Here is a 26503-nt window from a genome sequence, read left to right on the forward strand (position 1 = left end):
ACCTGAACCCCAATTAAAGCCCATAAAATTACCATTTCTATGTAGGCCATTTAAGTGAAATTTTTGTTACTTGCAACTAAAACAAAAATCCTAACCTCTCCAAAGTCCTGTCCTTAAGCTAGACACTAGATAGGTACTGAAATTCAAAATATTTAATGATTGGTACTAAACCTGGGCACTGAACAATCAGAACGTACTGCAGGCCACAGAGATGGGCCTGGGTCGTGGAAGACCTTGCTGAACTGAGGGGAGGTTGGGGGCAGCCCGGGGAGGGGCGGAGTTGTTAGGCACACAGAGAAGCTGCTATTTACCAGTTAGCACAGAAGGATTTTGATTTTAATGACCTGTATGGCTGTGTGGTACAAACTAACTGAATGTGAGCCCTTACAAGGGCCCACAGCTGGTCCTGAAATGAGGATTTAGGTCTGAAGGAGCAGTGAAAATTGAAGCAAAACAAAACAAAAAAAGCCTGGGACGAGTGATAATTGCTTTTCCAAGATGGCCCAGGAAGTGAGGGGGGCACACTGGTGGGGGTTGGGGCAGGCAAGAGGCTCAGGTAATAGACTGCTTCTTCGAGGTTTCCTCAGGGGCCTCCTGGTTCCCCTCTGCCACTTTGGAACTGACACTGGAGCTGACGCTGGAGGTGCCCTTGGATTTGGTCCCAGATGTCCCGCTAAAGACTCTAGAAGAGGACGTGTAGGTGTAGTATGACTCTGATGTGATGATGTTGTTGATCTTCCAGCGGAGGATGTTGCAGGCCTTCACCATAACAGGCAATAGGAGGCAGAAGATGATGTAGAGGATCACCAGGCCGATAAACACACTGGATGACACCTGCAGACACCACACAACAGACATGGGTAGGCAGCCTGAGAGCCCCATTCTCCTAACAGGGCAGCTCCTGGGCAGCCACTCACCATGAGGATTAAGAGGGCCCGCTTGGCACTGAGTGGGAGCCCATGGATATGCAACAGGAAGATGAGCTGGTGGTCACAGTATGTGCTCTTGTCCACACCTCTGGGGGGAGGGATAGGGTTCAGCATTGGGGGAGGAGTGGGGCACCCCATAGGAAGCCCCCAACTCTACCTGGGCCACATGCCTGGCTCACCTGTTGCTCACCAACACCTTGAAGAAGAATTCGGGGGCGAAGATGGTATGGGGAATGGTGTCATGGCATGGGGAGTTCTCCAGACACAGCCACCTGGGGACCCAAGTTCAGGCAACGTGCTACAAATCATGCCTAGCATGTGCCAACCTCTGATCTCTCCCTCCAGCCCACAAACTCTGGGTGAGAGCCAACTAGATGTAACCTCGTCCCTTCTTCCCTGATTCGCTCCTTCATTCATTCATCCAATAAGCCTGACTCCACGCCTACCCTGTGACAGGCTGTTTACTCAATCACGTCCTCCAGCCTTAACATCTCCATCTGTCAATTCCTCCATTACAATGCAATCGTCTAGATTATGGAGGGTATATCTATCATGTGCCAACTCCTCATTTATTCCTTGCTGCCTTCATTCCTTCAGCCCACAAATATACCTTGAGGTCCTACTAGGTACAAAGTCATATCTCCATTCATTTATGCTTTCCTTTATTCATTTATTCAATAAATATAGGTTGACTACTGACTAGGTACAAGTTGGTTGCTCCATTCATTCATTCACTTCCTTCATTTGCTCATGGTATCATTTTCCTCCTGTCACTGAATCAAAAATATTTATTGAGCCCCTATATATTAATTTGTTCCTCCATTGTTTTATTCATTCATCAGGACCTCCATTCAAATGTCAATAAATGCCTACCATGAATGAATGAATGAATTCCTTCACTGTCTCAGTCAATAAATACTATGTTTAGTCTATCAGGACCTGGACCTATAAGGGGGACAGACCCCACAAGAGACAGTGACAGCCCAGAGGGGCAGGTTGGGATGGGGGAGGCACAAGCAGAGAGGTGAGGGTGAGAAGAGGCAAAGCACAGGAGGACGTGGGAACCCAGGTCCCATTTAGAACAGTCAGAAAAGTCCCCTGGATGAAGGGGCATCTGAACTAAGGCCTGAAGAAAGAATAAGAGGGACCAGCACTGCGGACAAGGAGTCAGCCCCATTTGAGGAACACGAAGGCAGTCAGTCTGGCTTGAAGATCAAGAGGTCTCCCAGAGGCAGAAGGGACAACAGCCCAGACAGACTGTGGATAGGCGGGAGATAAGGGGACCAGCAGTCAGGCCATGCACTCACTCGATGCCCAGACTCTGATGGGTCATGATGTTGAAGGCCGAGTCCTTGGTGGTCGTTGTGTTCTTGGTGGTCCAGATGAGGCTGTTAGTCCTGTGCAGGACCAGGTAACCTCAGTGGGGGGGGGGGGGGACCACCGCTGCAGGTGCAGAGAGAGGCCAGCAGTATGAGCAGTGGAAGGAAGGGGCAGGGGGAGACTTAGGAGGGCGGGGCCTGGCAGCATGGGCGGGCAAGCATTTGTGCCATCCTAGGAGCCTTGAGATACCAGGTGAGTGGTGCTTGCAGCGAGGGTGAGGTCTGTGGCTGGGAAGCAGGAGAGGCCTGCAGAGGAAAGAGGGTGGATTGTGGGCAGGGTCCTGCAGGCATTACTTGTCCAAGGGGCTGTTGAAGCGGTAAATCTCCTCCTCGCTGTATTCCTTGATGGTGTCCATTGTGGGCCCACCGCCTACCACCTTGAGCACGTAGCTGCCGGGTGCAGAGGAGCATGTGCACTGACTTCAGGGTCCAGAGTCCTGCATCACCTCTACCACCCACTCCGCACGCTCCCCCCCTATCCATTCCCACCCTCCAAACTCCCGTCAGTCACTGGCTTGGCCACATCTTTACCTGCCCTGAAAACTGCCTGAATCTCCCGTCACCAAGTCTTGGATCAAGAAGAAAGGGTAGAAGACTGTGGGGTGGGAGGGAGGCCAGGAGGAGAAAAAATTAGCTTGGCCCGAGAAGTGGAGGGTGGAGAAGGGGAGGAAGGAGAGATGAGAAGACCAAGGGGAAGAGCAGAGGGTGAGTGAGGAAGTGAACGGGCAGGGAGGGAAGGCGGGCCCAGTGGTGGGGACAGAGGGCTGTGAAGGAATGGGGCGAGGGGACTGGACACGCACTATCACGGAAGAGGAAGCAGGGCATCTCGGGGTCAATGTGCACGCAGTCGAAGTAGTGTTTGTTCTGCAGGCGGTTGTACTCCAGTGTGTAGGTGATGTCGAAGGCCAGCCGCTTGCCTGGGGGGCAGCCGATGAGCACTGGCACCATCAAGTTGCCCTAAGTGGGAGGAGAAAAGCCTTGCACTGGGGGGCGCGGCAGACACCCCTCCTCCCACACACCTCGCCCCTTCCTGCCAGGCTCACCCTCACCCCTGCCATATGACCATTATTACCATTAAAACAATACTCTAAAAAGTGCAAACTATTTATGTCGTTCTTACTGTGTGCAAGGCACGGGGTGATGTTCTAAGTGCTTCAAGCTCAAATTGAATCCTCAAAAAAACAAGCCTTGTATGGTAAAGACTATTCACATCCCCATGACAGAGACGGCAAAATGAGGCACAGAGAGGTCAAGCCATTTGTTAATTATCCAAAGCCCCACCTGAAGTGGGTAGAGCTGGAATTGGAACTGAGAGGTTGGCTCCAGCTGCCTCCGGAAAAAGACACACAACAACACCATCACCTACACCTATGGGGGAGCCAACTTGTAGGTGGACTGCATGGGGCTCAGGTTGGGCCTGAATTCTCAAATAATAATAGATTGGGGAGGAGCCTGGGATATAGGAGGGAAGGGAAGCTCAGGATAGGGGTCAGAGGTTAGGGAATTCCCATGACATCATCTTCAAAATGAACAGCCTTTGGCCCATTTCGGGGGTAGGTTTCATCCAATTGTCAAAGGGACATGGACAGGCAAACACTGTGGCATGAGCTTCACGGTGACTGGGGAGAGGGGTTGGTGGCCATAGATTAAGCAAGCACTCCCCATGCTAGGGCTGGGCCCAAGATTTTACAGCTATCAGCCTCTCACGCACTAGGAGGTCCAATGGGCAGCTCAGATTCCGTCTATCCACAACTCATCTTGGCTAATGGCACCTCATCGCTCCATGTTCAGGCTAAAAGCCTTGTCCTGGAAACCTCTCTCTCTCATACCACAGCCAGTCCATTTAGACATCCCGTTGTCTCTAGACTTCAAAACAGAGCCATCCCCTCCCCGACCTCCTCAACTCTTTTGCTGCCCCCCCCGCCCCCGCCCCACCTTGTCTTGCCCAACCTTGTTTCCTCCCTGGTCTCCCTACTCCTGCCCCTCCCCCCAGTCTATCCCCTGCATGCAGGCTGTGAACGCCTGAGTCCCTCCTCGGCTCCTGGGGCACCATGGCCCACTAGGCCTCACATGATCTGCCCCCTTACTTCATCTCATCTCTCTCCACTTTCCTCTGCGCACACACGCACACCCACCCACCCACACACTGTGACAAGTTTCACATCCATCCCCATTCCCATTCCTGTTCCTGCCTCTCCTCCATCCCAGAGCAGCAATTCACTCTAAGGACTTTTGCACTTATCTTCCCAGTTTCTTCATGCAAATAAAAACCAACATGAATATATGTTCTCAATTCGCCTCCTTCATGCTAATGTTTTATACATACTGTTCTGCACCCAGTTTTTTCCTCTTAAGAATAAAATACCCGGGCGCCTGGGTGGCTCAGCTGGTTAAGCGACTGCCTTCAGCTCAGGTCATGATCCCAGGGTCCTGGGATCGAGTCCCACATCGGGCTCCCTGCTCTGCGGGGAGCCTGCTTCTCCCTCTCCCACTCCCCCTGCTTGTGTTCCCTCTCTCGCTGTGTCTCTCTCTGTCAAATAAATAAATAAAATCTTTAAAAAAAAAAAAAGAATAAAATACCCTTTGGAGGTGTCTGAGTGGTGCAGTCAGTTTGGCATCCGACTCCCGGTTTCAGCTCAGGTCTGATTTCAGGGTCATGGGACTGAGCCCTGCATCAGGCTCCACGCTCAGTGCAGAGTCTGCTTGAGTTTCTCTCTCTGCCCCTTCCCCCTGCTCATGCTCCCTTTCTCTCTCTTAAATAAATAAATAAATCTTAAAAACAAAATAAAATACACTTTGGAGACTATTCCACATCAGTATGTGGAGATCTTTTTTCCCTTTTTTTTTTTTTTTTACAACTGCATAGTTTTCCATTGCATGGATGTACCATAATTTATTTAACCACTCGCCTATTAACAGACATTTAGGTTGTTTCCAACATTTTGCTGTAACAGGGTGTTGCAGATTAGACTCCTAGAATGGATCCTTTGGGTCAAAAATGAGGTATTAACTTTGACCTTCTGGGGTTATCATTAAAAGGAAAATAATGCATATCACCAAGGCTAGCAGGAAATACTTATTGGATGCTGAGGCAGCCACCCCTCCCTGATCTCCTTCTCCCCACAATGAGTTGGGGGCTATTACAACCCCCTCCTTTTTTTTATTTTTATTTTCCTGGGTTATACCAAGCCAGGAGGAAGGATAGCAGGGCCTGTCTGCTGGTGAGTGGGCAAGGAAGTGGGTGAGAACAAGGCACCTCGGTCAAGTCCCTCCTTTACCACTTATTAGCTCCTTGGGTTACTCTGAGCAGATGTCTGCACCTCTCTGAGCCTCAGTGTCTGCCTCTGTACAAAAGGGATATTGCATGGGTAAGCAAGTGAAGAACTAAGGACCCACTGGAGTGAACAAAGCACGTGTGAGCGGGCAAATGAAGAGCAACATGTGAAAGAAGGGCCCGGCTAGCCCACATGACTTCCTTTGTGCCAACTGGGAACAAAAAGGCCTGTGTTGCAGATGCCTTACTCTTCCGTGCAGAAAAATATTATACATACAAGCCTAGGTGCAACGTACACAACCATAAAGGCAGCCCTTTCGGCAAATATGAATGGATGAAAGGAGTGGGTGGGTGGGTGCGTGGGTGAATGAACCAAAAGGAAGAAATTATGAATGCACTAGTGGGATTCCCAGGGGGAGCACTCAGAATCAGCCCTGTCAAGACTCAACCCAATCCCCTCCCTCCCTCCCGGCACAGGGCCCGATACCCCAAGGTCCAATACTTGCATGCGGGGCCCCTCGTGTGTGTTCTGGAAGCAGTGCCCGACCGCGCCCACCACCTGTGGGTAGAAGCAGGTGATGATGGTGGGTCCCGTGGGCTCAGTCTTTCCCCTCCTCCCAGGTCCCCTCCCCTCCAGTCTTGGACCGAACCTTGACCAACATGGAGGTCTTCATGAGGTGATGTCCACTAAGGCCCTGATCAAAGCAAGACCTTTTATCATTGAGCGTAACCTGGGGTTGGGGGCAGAAATGAAGGCGTCAACAGGCCTGCCTGAGGACCCGTGGACAGTTCTAAAAGTGCCCTGCCCCGGGAGCTCCGCCCCCACCTCGACACCCCCTCCCCGCTTTATCTCACCCAGAAAAGCACCGAGTTGCGATTAACGAGGACCTTCTGCTTCACCACCGCCTCAATGCAGCTGGGGTCGGCCAGCACCACGCCCAGATCCACTTTGCTGCGCAGCTCTACGGTGGTGAGCACTACGTGCACAGGGAGGGGTTAGGGCCGCGCGCGTGGGACGGTGCCCCGCCCCCAGACCCCGCCCCCTAGGCTGGCAAGGCCCAGGCCGCAGCCCTCGCCCCGCCCCGGGGACTCCACTCCAGTCTCGCCCACAGACCGCGCTCCGGCTGGAACTCGAACGAGTGCCCGCGGACGGTCAGGAAGACGGAGAAGGCATAGCTGGTGCCCTTGTCCAGAAAGATGCGCTCGGGCAGCTCGTGCTTGGCCTTGAGGTCGTAGATCTTCTCGTAGCTGGCCATGTCAATGTACACGTTACTCGCGCTCTGCAAGTTGCTAGCCAGATAGAAGTAGTAATCCTGGGGGATGGGATGCGGGGCAGAGTCTAGACCCGGGGCGGGGGCCGGGAGGGGTGTCCTGACGCCGCCGCTCCCCCGACCCCCAACCCTCTCCCCGCACCTGGTCCAGTTTCTTGTTCTTCCACCAGCGCCAGGTGGAGTCGTGCACCGGGTCCGCGTATGGCTGGGGACGGCCGGCACCGTGAGCTGGGGCGGGGGGGGGCGGTGCGGAGGCGACCCCAGGCAGGTGGCATGCTCAGCCCCTAACCCAAAGCCAAAGCTACCAGACCCTGGTAGCTCCTTGGGTTACTCTGAGCAGATGTCTGCACCTCTCTGAGCTTAGCCCCCCACCCCCCAGCCCTACTTCCAGCTCAACAGCCACCCTCCCAAAGCTCTGCTTGCCGGCTCCCCCGGACCCCCTTAGCCTCGGATTCTCCCAGGCAGCTCCGTTCCGTTCCAGCCTCGCGGGCCTTGCTTTCTCCTCAGTCCGGTCTCAGATCAGACCGGGCCCCCACCAGGAGCCCACCTTGTGGTACTTGGAGTGCAGACAAAGCAGGTAGTAGACGAGGCCCTGGTAGACCGCGAGCGAGTTCTCGTCGTGGAAGCCCGAGGGCTCCAGCACGCGCGGCGGGTGCGCCTGGTAGCGCTCCTGGCGCGTGTAGATCTGCGGGTTGGGCAGGTCCCGCAGGCGCATCACGGTGAAGGGGCAGAAGTTGGTGAAGGAGAGCGTCAGGTGGTTCCTGGGCCGCGACGGGGGGGAGGGGGGGGGGGGTGGGCGGCGGCTGACTCTTCCGCGCCTGGCGCACCGCGAACCTCCCCCCACCACCCGTCAGGCCTTCCTCCCCCCTCTGCTCTGCTGATTCTCCAAATCTAATCCAGCCGTGACCTTCCTCCTCAGCCTCAGCCCCTGGTGTCCCTGGACAAATTCCCCTGGACGTCCCTGGGTCCCTCAGACCAGAGTTCTGGACCTCATCCTAGACACCCGCCCCCCCCCCCCAACTTTTTACGCCTTCCTCCCCCCCCCCTTTCCCCCCCCCCCCCAGCTCCTCCCAGGCTCTTCGGCAGGTGACCAGAAGGATCATTATTGAACGCAGTAACATCTGGCCATGCAGTCCCTCCTCTTAGTCCCACCATGGCTCCCCAGGACCCTCAAGATGAAGTCCAAGTTCCTCCCTATGATCACCAGGCTCACCTTGTCCACCCTGCCCCCAGCACTGCACTCTGTCTGCGCTGTACACTTCTCTCAGTCTTGAACACCCAATCTCCTTTCCTCCTCAAGGTCTTTGCACATGTGGCTTCCCCTGCCTGGAACCCCTTCTCCATGTTATCACCTGGCTAATTCTCCCTCCCCCTTCAGCTCACAGTGGCTCTCGCACCTCTTCCTCTTTGAAGTTCTCCCTGATGGCACCCGCCTCCCCCAGCCTCGGTCAGGCCCCTCCTTTGAGCTTCCATGGGCGCTAAGCTGGCCCATCCCAGCCCTGAGGATTGCCACTGGGGATGACTTCCTCTCCCTCCTGGAATAGGGGCTTTGTGTGGGCAGCACGGAGGGCTCCCTGACTGCTGCTGAGGTCCGGGGTCTTCCTACCCCTGCCGCTGCAAGAGGTAGTGATTGCCGAGCTGCTGGTACATCAGGAGCTGCTCCACGGGCACAAGCCTCTTGACAAGCTGGCCCTGCTTGTTGTTCATGAGGTACACCAGCTGCCGTGGGGAGGTGGGGCCGGGCAAGCTGCTGTCAGCCAGCCACCCTGCGGCTCCCCCATGGCTCCCCGTGACCCCCCGCCTGGCACCTGGTACAGTTTGCGGTCTTCGTAGAAGAGGGTGACCATGGTCTCACTGGGGGTGTAGAAAGAGGACTGGTGCATCACCTGTAGGCTGACGTACACCTCCCAGGCTTTGGATGGGAACAGCTTGTACATCCGGTAGCTGCCCTCCAGGAGGTACCAGATCTGGGGGTGCAACAGAGGTGTGTGAGGGCCATGGGGACCTCTGACCCCACCTCTCCCTCTGCGCAGCGTGATGGCCCCCGTTCCTTGAGGGTGAGGCTTGAGAGCTCACTTCTAGCTGGGGCCAGGTGAGCTCACAAACCTTCTCTCTGTGACGCCATCTCTACTCCCCAGAGCCTGAACCCCTCTGCTTCCAGGCCCCACTTGCTACGATAAATGTCTTCAGTGTTCCAGTTGGCTTGAGTGGCTATTACTTGAAACTGAAGCATTCCTAATAGTTACACCCCTCCAGGGTTCCTAGGGGTGAACCCTATCTTCTCCTCACTCTTTGCACCCTCCAGGGGCTCACCATCCCCCTAGCCTCAGTTTCCCATCTCTGCACGGATGCCCACCCCACCACACATTTGACTCTAGACCTCAGTCCCTTCTGAGACTCAACCTGGAGGATCCCCTGCAGCCTTGAGGATGCCCCTCCTCCATGTGGCCTCTTCTATGAAGCCCTCCCTGACTCAAACACACATACACACCCCCAGACTGAACTGGAAATTCAGCGGCACCCCATTTCTGAACTTCCATAGGTACTGTCTTCCTCCCTGCAGCCCCGACTACTCTGAACTGTTGTTGGACTGGGACCCTGTGAGGACAAGGTCCAGGGCTGACTCAATCACCACTGTACCCCCAGCGCTGGGTCAGGTATACAGTAAGTGCTCAATGTTTATGAAGTGAACCACATGATGGAATGAAAGAGGGTCCCCTCCGGAAATCAGATCATGACTCTGAGTCTTTCACTCTGCTGAAAGACTGGGGGAAAAAATTGACTTTCTCTTTGAGTTGCAGGGTTCTCAGCTATAAATGGAGCTTCTGCTGCCCTTCTCTGGAATCCCTGAGGGCATCTCCTCCCCTGAACCCCTTTACCTGTGACAGGGGAAGAAGGGAGATCCCTGGGGTTTGGAGAGAGGAGCAGGGTAGCCCACCTCCTCAGTCTCTGTGACAATAGCCATGTCCCCGTGGAACGAGTTGACCAGGTACTTAATGGACTGCTCCTTGGGGAAATCCGCCAGGTAGATGAAGTTTTCATTGTTGTAGCTGCAAAGGGCAGAGATTGGAGCCAGGGACACTCAGGTGAGGCTCCTGCAGGTTATCAGCTTCCCTCAACTCCAGGCCTAACAGGACCCAAGACCCATTCACTCCACTCTCTGCTAGCCTTGTGAGAATATACCTGGAAGCCTGGGTGACCTGCCCACCTGTCAACAGGGGCATTTGGCCAACCTAGCGCTTTGCCAACAGCCCAAGGAGCTGACTCAGGGGCCCCAAAGTTCCTGAGGGGTGCAAAGTGTCCTAACCTTTCCCCCTGACAATGCCCTTCACATAGGTTGGGTCCTTACATAGGGTTTCATTTAAGAAAGGCCTCCCAGAGCTTTAAAATGTCAGCTTCCCCATCCCAGCCCTGACCACCGCAGCTCGTGTTTTCCCCATCACAAGCCTGAGAACTTCTGGACTTGCGCATGCTCTGAAAACCTGATGACTTCAGAAAGAGCCCCCACCCTGATGGGACCGGGAGAGGCAGAATAGGCCCAGCCCCATACCTCTGCAGGAGGAAATTGCCCCAGATGAACAGCAGGTTGTTATACGGGTTGTGGAACATGCCCTTGGGTACCATTGGGAAGTTGGTGTAAGACTCTGTCCCTAGAATCATCAGAAACTCCAGGCCTCGAGCTGGCTTGGACACAGGCAGAGTGGACACAGCAGTGAGGGGAAGGGTCATCTGGACCTCTCCTGGCCCTCATCCACCTTTGAGACCCCCTCTGCCTTCCCTTCCTACCATCAGGGATGAATTCCGGGATGGTGTAGACGATGACCAGGTTATCACTGACTACAGCCGGGGAGAACACAGCAAAATCTTCTGAGGCTCTGAGCTTTCAAAACCTGAAACTGGGCAAGTCACCAGCTCCCAAGCCCTCCAAAAAACCCTTGAATGGCTTCTCATTTGGGCCTGTTAGCCCTTAGGGTTTCTTTATGTGAATATGTTAGGGCACAGGACTTGCCTCCTCTGACTTCTTGGCTGGAGAGTACAGTGCACAGCCTATACAACTGTACATAGCAGTCCTATTCTCTGTTCAGGTAAAATAAATAAAATAAATAAAATAAAATAAAATAAAATAAAATAAAATCTCCTATTGTGAGCCACAAGGCCCTTCCAGATTTGGCTTCTGCCCACCTCTCCAATCTCCCTCCCTCCCCATGCCCCACTCTGTTCCAATCATATTTTTTCTTCTGTTTCTCCATCCCATCAAGCCCATTCTCTACCACTACATCTTACCCAGGAGTGATGTGAACAACATTTCCCTCCCCCTGTCTGTTGAGCACAGATCCTACAGACAGGCACGAAGTTCACAATCTGGGCTCCTGCCCCTTCCCACGCAGCCCCCCACAGCATCCCAATTACCCAAGTCGTAGCTGACCACCTGGAAATACTTCCCAGTGGTGGGGTCTTGGATCTCCACCAGCATCATTAATATGTAGTCACCAGCAATGAATACGGCCCAGGTTATGGAGCAGTTGGCAACTGGACAGGAAGGGGTAGGTCCAGAGCAGCCCTGGACTCACCCCTCTCCATGGTCTCTTGTAACTGTCACGCCTATCCCTGCGACTCTCCACCCCTCCCAAGACACCACTGTTCTTTCCCATGACCTCTCCCACCCTTCCCTGCTCTCCCACACTCTTGATCCCCCCACCTGCCTGCCTCAGACCCCTTTGGGAGCTAGGTACCTTGTATCCCTTCGCACACAGACCGCTGCTTGGGCAGCAACTTGAAGGACACATGACCATCTGCGGAGTAAGGCAGGTCCATGCTCAGGCCCTTGCCGGTCTGTCTGGCATCCCACCACACCAGGTCTCCAATCGACGAGGGTGTGGTGCCCGTGCCTCCCGCCCCCTTAGTTGTGGGACTTCTGGGGGTGAGTCTCACCCCCAACCTGACAGTCACTCACACCTGGCCTTCCACTGTGGGTCTGTCTCTGATCACAGTAATTGGTTCAGGTCTGGACACTGACCCAGAATGGGCCAATCAGAGTACACCCTGGGTTCATGCTAGAGCTAATGGAAGAGGCTGCTTTCATTCTTTTGGGGTAACTCAAACTGGTTGGAGATGTGAGCCCCAACTTCCTGGACCATCTTCAACCCCCAAGAGAGGAGTATCTACCTGAAAATGAAGCCAAATCTCAGGGTTCATATAAAAACCCTTTTAGAGCATCCACTGTGTCGTTAGCACTGTCCTAAGACCTTTACACATGCCAATTTACTTAATCTTTATATCAACCCAAGAGTCAGGTACTAGTATTATCATTAACCCCATTTTGCAAATGAGGAAAACGAGCCCAAAAAGAGAGGTTAAATCACCTGTCCAAAGCCACAGGTAACTTGGGTTGGGTGTGTTCATGCGATCTCTCTCTCTACTATAATTACTATGCTATACGACCTTGCCAAGATATAGACAGAGTCCTAATGATATAACCGGTGGGCCCCTGGATCTGGCCATGCCTGAAGGTGGACTCTGGTTTTCTCATTTATCAAGTCCACAAATATGCCTAAATGATTTTTGAATTAGGCTTCTGCCCTTTGAAACCAAACAGATCATGAAAGATATATAACACACTCAAGTCCTACTACAAATGCAAAACCCATCCCTATTCACAGGGTCAACCTCCAGCCTGGGACCCCTCCTGAAGGCATCTGGTGAAGGATGAGGGCCAGAGGTTGGAATTCTTGGAGGCACGAGGGTATAGAGGGGTCTCTTGGACTGATAGAGACCTCCATCCTTACCTGTGATGGTCCCAAAATGGACATAGCCTTCCCGCTTGCCAGTGGTGAGGGCCATGATGTACTCTGAGCCATTGCTATGGAAATGCACAGGGCACAGCCTCTTGATGCACTCATTGGCCAGGACACGAACCCAGCTCCCTGTGGGGGCCAGCATGGAACCTCAGACCCAGATCTATAGACCTGGGACCTGACCCTCATCCATATTTCCATGGTCTTAATGGCTATTCAGTGTGGTGTCTGAGGGGCCATTGGCATAGGGCCCAGCTGCCTTTGGGAAAATCTCCCCTTGCTCATACTTTGTCTGAGAGGTACAGATTGGGCTAACCCCACCCTTGTATGCCCCTGGTCAGAGTAAAGCGTTCAACTGGGCATGTGACCAAGCTAGACCAATCAGGGACAGTCCCAGCTTGCCACTACTAATGAAGAGATGTTCTTCCCTGGGGCCCCTGAGAGGATAAAAGTCCATAGATGCTAGATGGAGGGGGGAATCACCACGGCTGGCACGAGGAGAGGCCTAAGCTTCAGTGAGCAGCTAGATCCAACTGTACCTGAAACCAAGTGCTCCTGGGTTTTTCATCTATCTAAACCCTTTCTTTGACTTAAGTCCATTTTAATTTGGTTCCTCCTACTGTCAAATGTTCTAAGTAAGAAAGGGACGAAAATGAAGCTGTTGGGAATAAGCCTTAATGAAATACAGGTTATAATACAAGTTTCCGTGACATTATAAAATGACATTTCTCATTTATATGGGGGGGGGGGAGCTGAGGACCAGGAAGGTTTGGGTATCATTTAAAAGATAAGGTTAAATCAAAAGTCTCTTTTTCCTCTGTGATCAGTCACCTTTGTGGCTTTTCCTCTCCAACTGCTCATCCCACTTTCTCTGTGTCTGCCTTTCTCTCTGACTCTCCATACCTCTCTCCCACCCCCCAAACTGCTCCTTTTCTATGCATGTCTCTTTGCCTGTCTTCCTCTGTCTTTCTGACACTGTGTGTGTGTGTGTGTGCGCGTGCGCGCGCACGTGTGCACATGTCTGCCTCTCTCTCTCTCTCTCTCTCTCTCTCCTTTCCCTCTCACGCCTCCCTCTCCCCTCTGCTGGTTCATAGGTCCGGAGGAAAGCCTTATCCCAGCATATAGAGGGTAGGAGAAGGCCATTTGGGGTGGGTGGTGATGATCAAGGACCTCAGAAAGTCCCTCTAACACCCCCCTCCCCACCCATGGAAATTCCAATCCCGGGCGCTTCCAGTGGATGGGTTCACTGGGGTGCCCTCCCTGGGGCTCCCACAGGTAGGACCCCTTCCCTGTGATGCCAGGGACCCCTCACCACTGCCGCGGTTGCTCTCGTGGAGGGTGAGATAGGTGCCCGTAAAATAGTAGACAAGCTGGTTCTGCCGAATGAAGAGAGTGCTCTCGGTGGCAATGGCATCATAGATGGTGGCAGTAAAACTGGCCTGAGGGCAGTAGAAGGAGCCTACCCAGCAACTGTCAATGTTCAACTGCAGGAGAGCAGAGTCAGTGGTGAGCAGGTTCACCTTGGCTTCAGCCCCCAGATCCTGCCTTGGGAAGGGCGGCACCTGCTCTGACAACTGCTTGGGATGGACACAGGCAGCTGCCCCCAGGGCACCTTCCCTGCTCACCATGAAGTAGTACCTTGTGGCCACACTTCCCCAACATGGGTCAGGGAGGCAGGTGACCCAAGCCAGAGGCAGTTGGGACTTTGTGTGCTCCCTAGAGTTTGGCAGTGCACAGCATACTCAACAGCACACATCAATCTCTGTTCCCCAGGCCACAGTCAGATCCCAAAGGTCTCATGTTTGGCCCAACCACCCTATTTTACCTTGGACACAACTGGCTGTCAGGCTGACACGCTCTGAACTCACTGACCAATCACTAACGCTGGCGATATCATAGACTAACCGTGGGGAAGCACCATCAGTGGAGTGTTCTTGACTAAAAGAATCTAAATTTAGGACGCCTGGGTGGCTCAGTTGGTTAAGCGACTGCCTTCAGCTCAGGTCATGATCCTGGAGTCTCGGGATCGAGTCCCGCATCGGGCTCCCAGCTCAGCAGGGAGTCTGCTTCTCCCTCTGACCCTCCCCCCTCACATGTGCTCTCTCTCTCTCATTCTCTCTCTCTCAAATAAATAAAATCTTTAAAAATAAATAAATAAAAGAATCTAAATTTAATCAAGCTTCTAGAGCTCAGTACCAGTTTACAGGCAATAACTCTATGGGGTGTTATGCACCAAATTGTGTCCCCACCCCCAGTTTATATGTTGAATCCCTAACCCTGCCATTAAGGAGAAAATTAAGGTCCACTGAGGTCATAAAGATGGGTCCCTAATCCTATTGGACTGGTGTCCTTATGAGAAGAGGAAGAGACACCAGAGATCTCTCTCTCTCCACAGGTGAGCACAGAAAAGGCACACACTGAGACGGCACTTGCAAGCTGAGGAGAGGCCTCCCCAGAAACCACCCTCCTGACACTTTGATCTTGGACTTCTAGCCTCAGAACTGTGAGACTATAAATTTTTGTTTCAGACACACAGTCTGTGGTATTTTGTTATGGCAGCCTGAGCAGACTACTACATAGCGTCAGAGGAACAAATTAACCAATTCCATGAAGAAGCAAGCAGCTAAATTCTATAGGACAAAAGGCCTGGTTTCTCCAATTGCCTGAGAAAAGGTGGTAGATGAGGGGAAGGAGATGGAGTGGGGAGCAGACTTACAGGTGAGAAGAGTATTAAGAGACTTAACCAAACACAATGTGTTGATCCTGATTCAAACCAACTCTAAAAGACATTTTTAGAAGACAATGGCCAACAGACACATGAGAAGATGCTCAACATCACTCATCATCAGGAAAATACAAACAAAACCACAGGAAGATATCACCTCACAATTGTCAGAATGGCTAAAATCAACAAAACAAGAAACAACAAGTGTTGGGGAGGATGTGGAGAAAAAAGAACCTTCTGGGGTGCCCGGCTCACTCAGTCAGTAGAGCAAGCAAATCTTGATACTGGGGTTGTGAGTTCGAGCCCCATGTTGGGTGTACAGATTACTTAAAAATAAAGTCTTTAAAAAAAAAAGAGGACCCCTCATGCATTGTTGGTGGTAATGCACACTGGTGCAGCCAGTGTGGAAAACAGTATGGAGGTTCCTCAAAAAAATAAAAGTAGAATTACCATATGATCCAGTATAATTTCACTACTGGGTATTTCCCCAAAGAATAGGAAAACACTAATTTGAAAAGATATATGCACCCTTATGTTTACTGAGCATTATTCACAGTAGCCAAGATATAGAAGCAACCCAAGTGTCCATCGACTGATGAATGGATAAGGAAGATGTGGTATACATACACAATGGAATATTACTCAGCCATAAAAAAATGAGATCTTGCCATTTGTGACAATATGGATGGACCTACAGGGTGTTATTTTAAGTGAAATAAGTCAGACAGAAGAAGACAAATACCATATGATTTCACTTATATGTGGAATCTAAAAAAAACAACAACAAATGAATAAATAAACAAACAGAAAGCAGAATCAGACCCATAAATACAGAGAACAAACTGATGGTTGCCAGAGGGGAGGGGTAGGAGGATGGGCAAAATGGGCAAAGGGGAGTGGGAGATACAGGCTTCCAGTTAGGGAATGAATGAGTCACAGGAATAAAAGGTACAGCACAGGGAACATAGTCAGTGGTACTGTAATAGTGTTGTACGGGGACAGATGGTAGCTACACTTGCAGTAGACGGTACAGATGGTAGCTACACAATGTATAGACGGTAGCTATACAATGTATAAACTTGCTGAATTACTATGTTGTACATTCGATACTAATGTAACATTGTGTCAACTATATTCAAATAAAAAATTTCTTTTAATTTTTAAAAATTTTAAAAGATTTCATTTATGTATTTGAAAGAGAGAGAGTGAGCAAGAGAGAGAGAACAAGCAGAGAAGAGGGAGAAGTAGGCTCCCCGCTGAGCAAGGAGCTGGATGCGGGGCTCAATCCCAGGACCCTGAGCGCATGACCTGAGCTGATGGCAGATGCTTAACCGACTGAGCCACCCAGGCGCCCCCAAATAAAAAAAAAGATTTAAGACATTTTTAGATAATTGGGGAATACTGACTCTGGCCCTGTTAGATGATATGAAAGGGTTCTAGCTACTTTTGCTGGGTATCACAACAGCATTGTGGTTTTTTTTGTCGAGTACTCATTCTGTGTCTGGCTGATGTTAACTTATACCAAACTCACGATGATTCTATGAGGTGAATATAAAGATTATTTGCATTTTCCAGATGGGACAGATGGAGAATCTGAGGCCCGGGTAGGTGAAATGACTTGGCCCAGGGTCACATAGCCAGGAGTGGCTGCAGTCTTACGTCTTCCCTTCCTGCTGGCTGCCTCTAGTGGGGGCTGCTGTCTTTAGGGACTCTTTCCACAGCCCCAGACCCCACCTTATTTTATTTTTTTTTTTTAAAGATTTTATTTATTTGACAGAGAGAGACACAGCGAGAGAGGGAACACAAGCGGGGGGAGCGGGAGAGGGAGAAGCAGGCTTCCTGCGGAGCAGGGAGCCCAATGCGGGGCTCGATCCCAGGACCCTGGGATCATGACCTGGGCCGAAGGCAGACGCTTAACGACTGAGCCACCCAGGCACCCTATTTTTTAATTTTTTTAAAGATTTTATTTATTTATTTGACAGAGAGAGGTAGAGACACAGCGAGAGAGGGAACACAAGCAGGGGGAGTGGGAAAGGGAGAAGCAGGCTTCCCGCCGAGCAGGGAGCCCGATGCGGGGCTCCATCCCAGGACTCTGGGATCATGACCTGAGCCGAAGGCAGACGCTTAATGACTGAGCCACCCAGGCGCCCCGACCCCACCTTATTTTAGAGGCTGAGGCCCAGCACCCTTCAAGAAACCCCAGCCCACCCGCCACCTGCCCTACACCACTCACCTCCACAAGAAAGAAGTCGGTGAAGCTGGTGTCCGTCAGCAGGACAGATTTCTCATCAGGAATGCCACCCAAGATGAGCACAGGTGCCTGGTCCACAGTGTGCCACAGCGCCCTCGATGGGACATTCATGAAGTACCGGGGTATCAGATTGAAGATCTGGCGGGGGTGGGGAGGGGGCATGTGGGGCTGGAGGGAGGGCTGCTCAACACTCCCCATGCCCCCCCCATGGCGCCACCTCATGGCCACACTGTGTGCTCAGTTAAGTGCCTGCTGAACGCATTCATGCACCTTGACAAAGACTATGGGTGCAGGAGTCAGGCTAACATCGTTTCAAGTCTCGTTCCATAGCTGCATGCTGAGAGACTGGGGGCAAATGGGTCCATCCCTTGGGGGCCTCAGTGTTTTCCTCCTGAAAATGGGTTTGTGTGAGTGTCTTCCCTTACAGGGTCATTGTGAGGACTGAACATGGTTGCATATTTAGTGGAGCGCTTCGCCTGGGACCTGGTGCAAGGAGAGCACTCTGGAAGTGGGGTCTGCCACTTGTCTGGGAAGTCATTGGGGCCCCAGCCCACTATCTTTAACCCACGTTTTCTACCATGTTTCTCTACTGTCTAGGCCCCTCACCTCATTCCCCACAGTGAAATGGAGTGTGTTGTCTTGCTGTCTCTGCAAGAAGCCATTGATGTTCACCTGAAATCTGGCAGGAGGTGTGGACAAGCACAGGCGAGGGTTCCAGTGTCAGGGGCTCCTGCCATAGCTCACAATCACCTCCCTACCCTCTTCCCTCCCTTTGGTCTCCTCCTGGCTTCTTGGGGGATCTGGAGATTAGGAAGTCCCTCCCAGAGTCTACCCCCTGCCCCGGGCTTGGGAAAGGGCACCTTTTATTGGGAATGAAGGGCCCCAGGCCATTGCTGCTGACATCCACACGCATGACCACGCTGCCGTTCTTGATGGGCATGGGCGTGTACCAGCTCATGACACACACCTCTTCTGCAGTGCACTGCTCTGCTGGTAGACAGTGGGCACTGAGGTTTCTGGGGCCTCCCAAGGGTGCCCTCCAGGCCACAGTCCCCTGGGATCTCCCTGCACCTCCCCAGGCCCCCTCTAGGCCATGGACCCCACTGCGGCCTTTGTGTGGCCCTATCTAGGCCATGGACCCTGCTGAGGCCTCCTTGTGCCCTCTTTTAGGTCACAGACCCCACTGCGGCACCCCCAAAACTCCCAAAACCCCGCCAGGCCATGGGCTCCTCTGAGGATGTCAGCCTCCCCCTCAAGGTCATGGACTCTGCTAAGGCCCCCAGCAAGCTCCCCACAAACCTTGCCAGGCTATGGCCCCTCCAGGTGGCCCCCAGGCCCACCTTTGCTGCGGAAGGGGGCTGCCTCCATCTGGATCTGCAGCTGCTCTATCTTCCACTGATGGAAGTTGACTGGGGACTGGAAGGTCACCAGCACCACGGGCTTCAGCCCCGTCAGGTGGCCCTTGCGGACCTGGGCCTCGGAGGACTGAGGGCAAGATGTCCCCACAGGTGTGTACTTAAGAGAGGCTCTGGGTACCCCTGCCTTGAGCCCATCTTCTTAGACTAGGTGGGAGAACAGACTCTCCACCACGGGAAGGTCAGAGAACATGGTCTAGGTTTGGGGTTGGGTGGGGGCAGGTCAGGCTCAGAGATAGGCAGAGGGGCTAGGCGCTGTGAAGGGAGTCACAGGAGAAGGTAAGGCTAGAGCCACTGTCTTCAGACAGAATTTGGATGGAGGGAATGCACAGGGAATAGCAGCATGGGATAAGCAAACACGGGCAAGTGGGAATGAACCTGGCACCCAGAGCTACTAGTAGCCTCTTCCCTCACTTCAGGGGTTCCCAGTCCCACTCTTGAGGCTTCTACCCTCCCTGCAGAAATTTGACTCTCTGCCACCCTTCCCCCCCATCCCCAGTCAGAGGATAGCCAGATTTTGGAGCTGGAGCCTGTGGGTGAGGGTGGGATAGGGCAGTTACACAGAGAGGAACAAGTAAGGAGCAAGAGGAGATAGCCAGGGACAGCCTCCCAGAAATTCCAGAGTCCTGGCTGGGTGGAGAAAGAGAGGCAGGGCTTACAGTAGAGAAGAAAGGAGAGAAGGAAAAGGGTGTACCAGGTGTATGGAACAGCATAAGCAAAGGCTTAGAGGCATCTCCAAGAGAAGGCTGCACTCAAGCAGCCCTCTTGGGTGGGGGGTAGACTGTGAGACCAGGGAGAGAGATTTAATGGGTTCAACCAGGGGAGCCTGGGTGACTCAGTCGGTTGAGCATCTGCCTTCAGCTCAGGTCATGATCCTGTAGTCAGGGTCCTGAGATGGAGCGCCACATCAGGCTCCCTGCTCAGCGGGGAATCTCCCTCTCCCTCTGCCCCTCCCCACGCTGGCGCGCACCTGTGTGTGTGTGTATGTCTCAAATTAATAAAATCTTAAAAAAAAATTATGGGCCCAACCACCTTTGCACAGGCCTTCATCGGCTCAGCCAGGGCCCTTTCAACCCTGCCAACAGCACCTGTCCCAGCCCTACTTCTGGGTCTTTCTTTTTTTTTTTAAGTAGGCCCCACGCCCAGCATGGAGCCCAAGAGGGGGCTTGAACTCACAACCCTGAGATCAAGACCCGAGCTGAGATCAAGAGTCAGATGCTTAACAGACTGAGCCACCCAGGAGCCCCTTGGGTTTTTCAACCACACAGCTGCAGGTGCCAGTGAGGCGGGGCTCTCCCGTTGGGGCAAATGTGGCCCTGGTCCTGTCCACCCTCAACTCCTGCCTAGACCACCAGACAGCCTCCTCACTGTCTCCCTGCCCCCCCGCCCCTCCCCCAGCAGGAAGGAGCCTGGGAACACCTGAGTCAGATTAGGCGCGCCTTTGCTCAGAACCTTCTCATGGTTCCATCTCACTCAGAGCGGGGGCCGAGTCCTCGATCTGCCTGGGGTCACCTCCCTGCCCTGTCTCCTCCCACTGTGCCCTCACTCATGGCTCCTCACACACAGCAGCCTCTGTCCTACTTCAGGACCATTGCGCTCTTTGTGCTAGCTTCTCCTGTGACCTGGGGTGCTTTCCCCCAGTCTCCTCAGTCATCCCTTTTCATCACTCAGGTCTCTGCTCAAGCCTCTTCAGAGACCTTCCCCAACCATCCCGTAACACCTTCTTTTCTAATATATAAAATATTTTATTTTCTTCTTTGCACTGATTACTCTTCAGAAATTATTTTATGTATTTACTTGCTGATTGCTTCCCTGGTGGCCTGAATCCATAAGAAAAACCTGCCCTGCTGAGCAGGAAGCCTGATGTGGGGCTCCATCCCAGGATCAGAAGATCATGACCTGAGCCAAAGCCATGCTGTTAATCATTATATCCCCCATGTTGTAAAAAAAAAAGGGGGGGGGGGAATCTGACTCATTGTAGGTGTTGAATGGCCAGATAAAGGTATTATTATCACACTTTTACAGATAAGGAGAGAAGGTTCATGGGGTAAAACTCTCTGTTCAGGGTCATACTCTACAAACTTGTTGTTAGCATTCACTCGAGCTCTTTCTATGAACCAGACACTTGCTAAGTGCTTCACACATATTTAATAATTTTGTGAAGCGGGTATGATCACTATTGAATCCTTGACAAGGATGAGGAAACTTTGATACAGAGATGTTAAGTAATTTTCCAGAGATCACACAGTTATTATGTAGCAGAGCTGGGATTTGAACCCAGGCAGCCTAGCTTCAGAGCCCAAACTATCTACTATCATGCCACACTTCCTCCAAGGAAATGTTAGTCAATGGCAGATTCAAACCCAGGTCTGCTGCCTCCAGAACTTCAGTTCTAGACTACAACATTCTACTGTCCTCAAAAGCTTACTTGAGGGCTCCTGGGTGGCTCAGTTGTTAAGCATCTGCCTTCGACTCAGGTCATGATCCCAGGGTCCTGGGATCGAGTCCCGCATCGGGCTCCCTGCTCTGCAGGGAAGCCTGCTTCTCCCTCTCCCACTCCCCCTGCTTGTGTTCCCTCTCTTGCTGTGTCTCTCTCTGTCAAATAAATAAATAAAATCTTAAAAAAAAAAAAAAAGCTTATTTGAGCCAAAACAATCTTGGAAAAGAACAACAAAGTTGGAGGACTCAAACTTCCTGATCTGAAAACTTACTACAAACCCACAGGAATCAAGACTATGTGATACTGGCATATGGGCAAACATACAGAGCAATGGAATGGAATTATACCCAGAAATAAACCTTTACAGTTATGGTCAATTGACTTCTGTTGCTGTTGTTGTTGTTGTTAAGATTTTATTTATTTATTTATTTGAGAGAGAGAGAATGAGCAGCGAGGAGGGGCAGAGGGAAAGAGAGAGAAGCAGACTCCCTGCTGAGCAGGAAGCCTGATGTGGCTCGATCCCAGGACCTGAAGATCATGACCTGAGCCAAAGGCAGATGCTTAACCGACGGAGCCACCCAGGAGGCCTGGTCAATTGATTTCTGACAAGAGTGCCAAGACAATTCATTTATACACATGGTAATGGGATAACAGGATATTCACATGCAAAGCTGGACCCCTACCTCACACCGTACACACAAAAATAACTCAAAATGGATCAAAGACCTAAACATAAGAGCTAAAACTAAAAAACTCGGGCGCCTGGGTGGCTCAGTTGGTTAAGCGACTGCCTTCGGCTCAGGTCATGATCCTGGAGTCCCGGGATCGAGTCCCGCATCGGGCTCCCTGCTTGGCAGGGAGCCTGCTTCTCCCTCTGACCCTCCCCCCTCTCGTGTGCTCTCTGTCTCTCTCATTCTCTCTGTCTCAAATAAATAAATAAAATCTTAAAAAAAATAAAATAAAATAAAACTAAAAAACTCTTAGAAGAAAACATGGAAGTCAATCTTCATGACCTAGGCACAGCCTTCTTAGACAACACCAAAAGCACAAGCAACAAAAGAAAAAAACTGATAAATTGGACTTCATCAAAGTTAAAAACATTGGTGCTATTTCATGGTCTGTGAATTACACTTCAATAAACATAAAACCTTTGTGCTTTAAAGGACACCATCAAGAAAAGGAAAAGACAACCCATAGAATGTGACAAAATATTCACAAATCATACATCTGATAAGCAACTAGTATCCAGAATATATAAGGAAATTTTACAACGCAACAATAAAAAGACAACCCAATTTGGCAAAGGATTTGGATAGATATTTCTCCAAAGAAGATAGATAAGTTAAGGGTGAGCATATGTTCGGGGCACCTGGGTGGCTCAGTTGGTTAAGCGACTGCCTTTGGCTCAGCTCATGATCCTGGAGTCCCGGGATCGGGTCCCGCAGCAGGCTCCCTGCTCAGCGGGGAGTCTGCTTCTCTCTCTGACCACCCCCCCCCCTCATGTGCTCTCTCTCTCTCTCTCTCATTCTCACTCTCTCAAATAAATAAATAAAATCTTAAAAAAAAAAAAAAGAGTGAGCATATGTTCAACATCAGGAGTCAGGAGGGAAATGTAACTCAAAACCACAATGAGATACCACCTTACACCCACATCTTTTGGCTATAACCAAAAGATGAACAAGTGTTGGTGAAGATACAGAGAAACTGGTACCATCCCTCATACATCGCTGATGGGAATGGAAAATGATCCAACTGCTTTGGAGAGCAATTAGGCAGTTCCTCAGAAGTGAAAAAGAGTTAACATTAAGACCCAGCAATTCCATTTGTAGGCATTTACCTAAGAGAACTGAAAACATATGTCCACAGAAAAACTTGTACACACGTTTATAACAGCATTGTTCATAATAGCCACCCCCACAAAATGGAAATAACCCAAATGTCCATTAATTAATGAATGGATAAACGAAATGTAGCACATCCTTACAATTAAATATTATTCAGTCATTAAAAGGGAAACACTCAGGGCGCCTGGGTGACTCAGTCATTAAGCATCTGCCTTTGGCTCTGGTCATGATCCCAGGGTCCTGGGATCGAGCCCCACATCGGGCTCCCTGCTCTGCAGAAGGCCTGCTTCTCCCTCTCCCACTCCCCCTGCTTGTGTTCCTGGTCTCGCTATCTCTCTGTCAAATAAATAAAATCTTAAAAAAAATAATAATAAATAAATAAATGGGAAACACTCATACATGCTACATCTTAGGCGAGCCTTGAAAATGTGTTGAGCGAAAGAAGGCAGGCACAAAAGGCGTTACCTCTTGTACAACTCCATTTATATGAAATGTCCAGAATAAGTAAATCCATAGGAACAGAAAGTAGATCTGTAGTCTCCAGAGGCTGAAGGATGGGGGTCCTGGGTTTCTTTATAGGGTGATGAATGTGGTCTGTAATTAGTGGTAATGGTTGCACAACTTTGTTAATATACTAAAAACTATTAAACTGTACACTTTAAATGGAGAATTTTATGATATGTGAGTTACATCTCAATCTTTTAAAAAGATTTATCTTTTGGGGGCACCTGGGTGGCTCAGTTGGTTAAGCGACTGCCTTCGGCTCAGGTCATGATCCTGGAGTCCCGGGATCGAGTCCCATATCGGGCTCCCTGCTCAGCGGAGAGTCTGCTTCTCCCTCTGACCCTCCCCTTCTCATGTTCTCTCTATCTCATTCTCTCTCTCAAATAAATAAATAAAATCTTTAATAAAAAAAAATAAAATAAAAATAAAAAGATTTATCTTTTTAGAGAGAAAGAGAGAGGGGGGAAGGGGAGGAAGAGAGGGAGAGGGAAAGAGAGCCCCAATCCCACTCTGCCCTGAGAGTGGAGCAGAGGCGGGGCTCACGTACCAAGCCAAAACCAAGAGTCAGACACTCAACCTACTGCGCCACCCAGGCACCCCATCTCAATCTTTTTAATGGCAAAAAAAAGCTTACTTGAGCACCTACTATGTGCCTGGTGGGATACTGGGAATCCTCTTGAATCCTTAGGGTCCCCAAGGTCTGGTGGTGCCACCACTATTAAAATGTTAGAGATTGGGGAAGCTGAGGGCCACACAGAATGAGCTCACCCCGCTGCACTCACTCACCTCTCCATTGCAGGAGTAGTTGATCTTCAGGTAGTATGGGAAGCTCAGGTATTTCTGCAAGAAAAGGTTGAGCAAATGTCCAGAGCCCAGTGGGGTGCAGATCTGTGACCTCTCCCATTCACCTGACCCCAGTCCCCTCACCTCGCCCTGGTCGGTGGGTACATCCACCAGCGGGCTGAACACACTGTCCACTGTCTCCAGGGGCTCTTGATCGAAGAAGCGGTCGCTCATGCCATTCTTGCCTACCGTCTCGAACTTGTTCAGGACAACCTGCCAGGTGCACTCTTGGACATCCTGGATCGCCCACAGCCTCCACGACGCCAATAGCACCGCCAGTAGTGCCCACAGCGCCCGCAGGATTCGGAGTTTCGGCCACGCAGGGCCAGCAGGGTACATCGCGGGGGGCAGCGTGCAACGCGACTCGAACCTGGAGAGGGGGTCAACACCTGCCAGCCAGACTGCTCCTGAAGGCCACCTTCCGAGATCCTACCGAGTTCCTGCGCTTCGCCCAGCCCCTGCTCCTGGCCCCACCTCTACTCAGACTTCTGGCCCCACCCTTACTCTTACTCTTGCTCCTGGCCTCGCCCCTGCACTTGCTGGCCCCGCCCCCGCACTTGCTCCTGGCCCCGCCTCTGCACTTGCTCCTGGCCCCGCCCCCGCTCTTGCTTCTGGCCCCGCCCCTGCTCTTGCTCCTGGTTCCGCTTCTGCTCCAGATTTCGCCCTTGACCCAGACGCTGCACCTGCTCCTATTCTGGATCCCACCTCTATTTTTACTCCAGGCCCCTCCTCTATTCTTGCTCCTGGACACGCCCCTGCTCCTAGCTTCAACCCGCCTCCTCGCCTCACCCCTTAACCTTGCCCCATACTTGTTCTTTGCTCCGCCTCTGCTCTGCCTCCCGCCCCTACTCTTCACCGGGTCTCCGCTTCTGTTTCTGGCTTTGGCTGTGCCGCATCTATTTTCCCCAGTCCTGCTACTCTCTCTGGTCGTGCACTTGCACTTGCACTTGCACCTGCACCTGGCTCCGCCCCCACCTCTTGCCCCGTCCCCCCACTTCTCTTGGCATCTCCCCTTTCTCCTGACCCGGGCCCTACCCTGGTACCGGGTCCTGTATCTAGCGTCTCCCTTCTCCGGTTCCTGGGCCCGGACTTTCTCCACGCCCCGCCCCTTTCCCTGTCCCCGCCCCTGTTTCTCGCCTGGAGCTTGCTCCTGGGTCGGCTTCCCTTCCTTGCCCCGCCCCCGTTCCTGTAGCTGTCCTTGTTCTTCGACCCGCCCCTTATCGATCCGCCTTTTCCCCCGGTCTTTGGAGAGCGGTTCTTCTTGAGCCTGCCCCTCACCCCGCCCCCTCGTAGAACCACGCCCATTCTCCTTAGATACCCTCTCTCTGCCTCGGAATCTCTCCCCACCACTGGCCTTCCCTTCGCTCCGCGCCTTCTCCTCTCCCTGCCCCTTTTTCTCGTTCCACGCGGGCGCTATCTTGTCGGTCAGCGCCTTCTCGGTCCTCATCTTTCCCCCGAACCGCGACACCTTTTGGTCCCACTCTCCCTTTCCACGAGCTTTTTCCATACCCCGGACAGCTACCGGCTCCACGTCCCGCCTCTTATAGCCCCGCCCCTACTCATCTCCTCGCTTCTTCTCTTAGCCTCTACTTGCTCGTCGCCCCGCCCTTTCTCCGCCCCTCCCCTCCTTTGCTCGGTCCCTCCACTACCCTCCCTCTCTCCTGCCTCTCCCCTTCTCGCCTCCCCCTCCTCCCTCCCCTTCTCTCCGCCCCCCGCCCCCCGCATCCCTCCCTGGGGTGGCCCCAGGCACCTCCCTCTTCTCCCCCGCCCCGCGGTACCAGTCACTTAGTTGAAACCGGCCAACCGTCGCTTGGCCGCTGCGGTCCCGCCCCT

General features: G+C 52.1%; 1 protein-coding gene across 1 annotated transcript; it reads right to left on the minus strand.

Moving 5' to 3' along the window:
- Positions 1-307: 307 nt before the first annotated feature.
- Positions 308-26177, minus strand: CATSPERG (cation channel sperm associated auxiliary subunit gamma). The gene is made up of 29 exons (XM_044911377.1): positions 25706-26177; positions 24755-25059; positions 24614-24667; positions 18965-19109; positions 18485-18611; positions 18231-18303; positions 17607-17762; positions 13961-14132; positions 12640-12777; positions 11587-11646; positions 11264-11383; positions 10640-10690; positions 10404-10533; positions 9792-9903; positions 8662-8820; positions 8460-8572; positions 7401-7614; positions 6996-7058; positions 6700-6895; positions 6438-6559; positions 6233-6313; positions 6085-6141; positions 3109-3265; positions 2840-2903; positions 2603-2698; positions 2237-2326; positions 1109-1201; positions 918-1017; positions 308-834 (listed from the first exon to the last, which is right to left on the minus strand). The coding sequence occupies exons 1-29, from the start codon at positions 26175-26177 to the stop codon at positions 553-555; spliced, it is 4002 nt and encodes a 1333-aa protein (XP_044767312.1). The 3' UTR covers positions 308-552.
- Between the last annotated feature and the right edge of the window lie 326 nt (positions 26178-26503).

Source organism: Neomonachus schauinslandi, chromosome 16 (assembly GCF_002201575.2).
Source record: "Neomonachus schauinslandi chromosome 16, ASM220157v2, whole genome shotgun sequence".
NCBI classification, from domain to species: domain Eukaryota; kingdom Metazoa; phylum Chordata; class Mammalia; order Carnivora; family Phocidae; genus Neomonachus; species Neomonachus schauinslandi.

Bases quoted from the DNA above. Each gene is read 5' to 3' on its own strand.
- CATSPERG (XM_044911377.1), bottom strand. From the start codon at position 26,177: ATGGAAAAAGCTCGTGGAAAGGGAGAGTGGGACCAAAAGGTGTCGCGG. The intron at 18,304-18,484 runs GTGCCCTTTCCC...ACCTCCTGCCAG, and splicing joins CCCTTCATTCCCAATAAAAG to ATTTCAGGTGAACATCAATG. The intron at 3,266-6,084 runs GTATTGGACCTT...CCTCCCACTTAG, and splicing joins ACGAGGGGCCCCGCATGCAA to GGCAACTTGATGGTGCCAGT.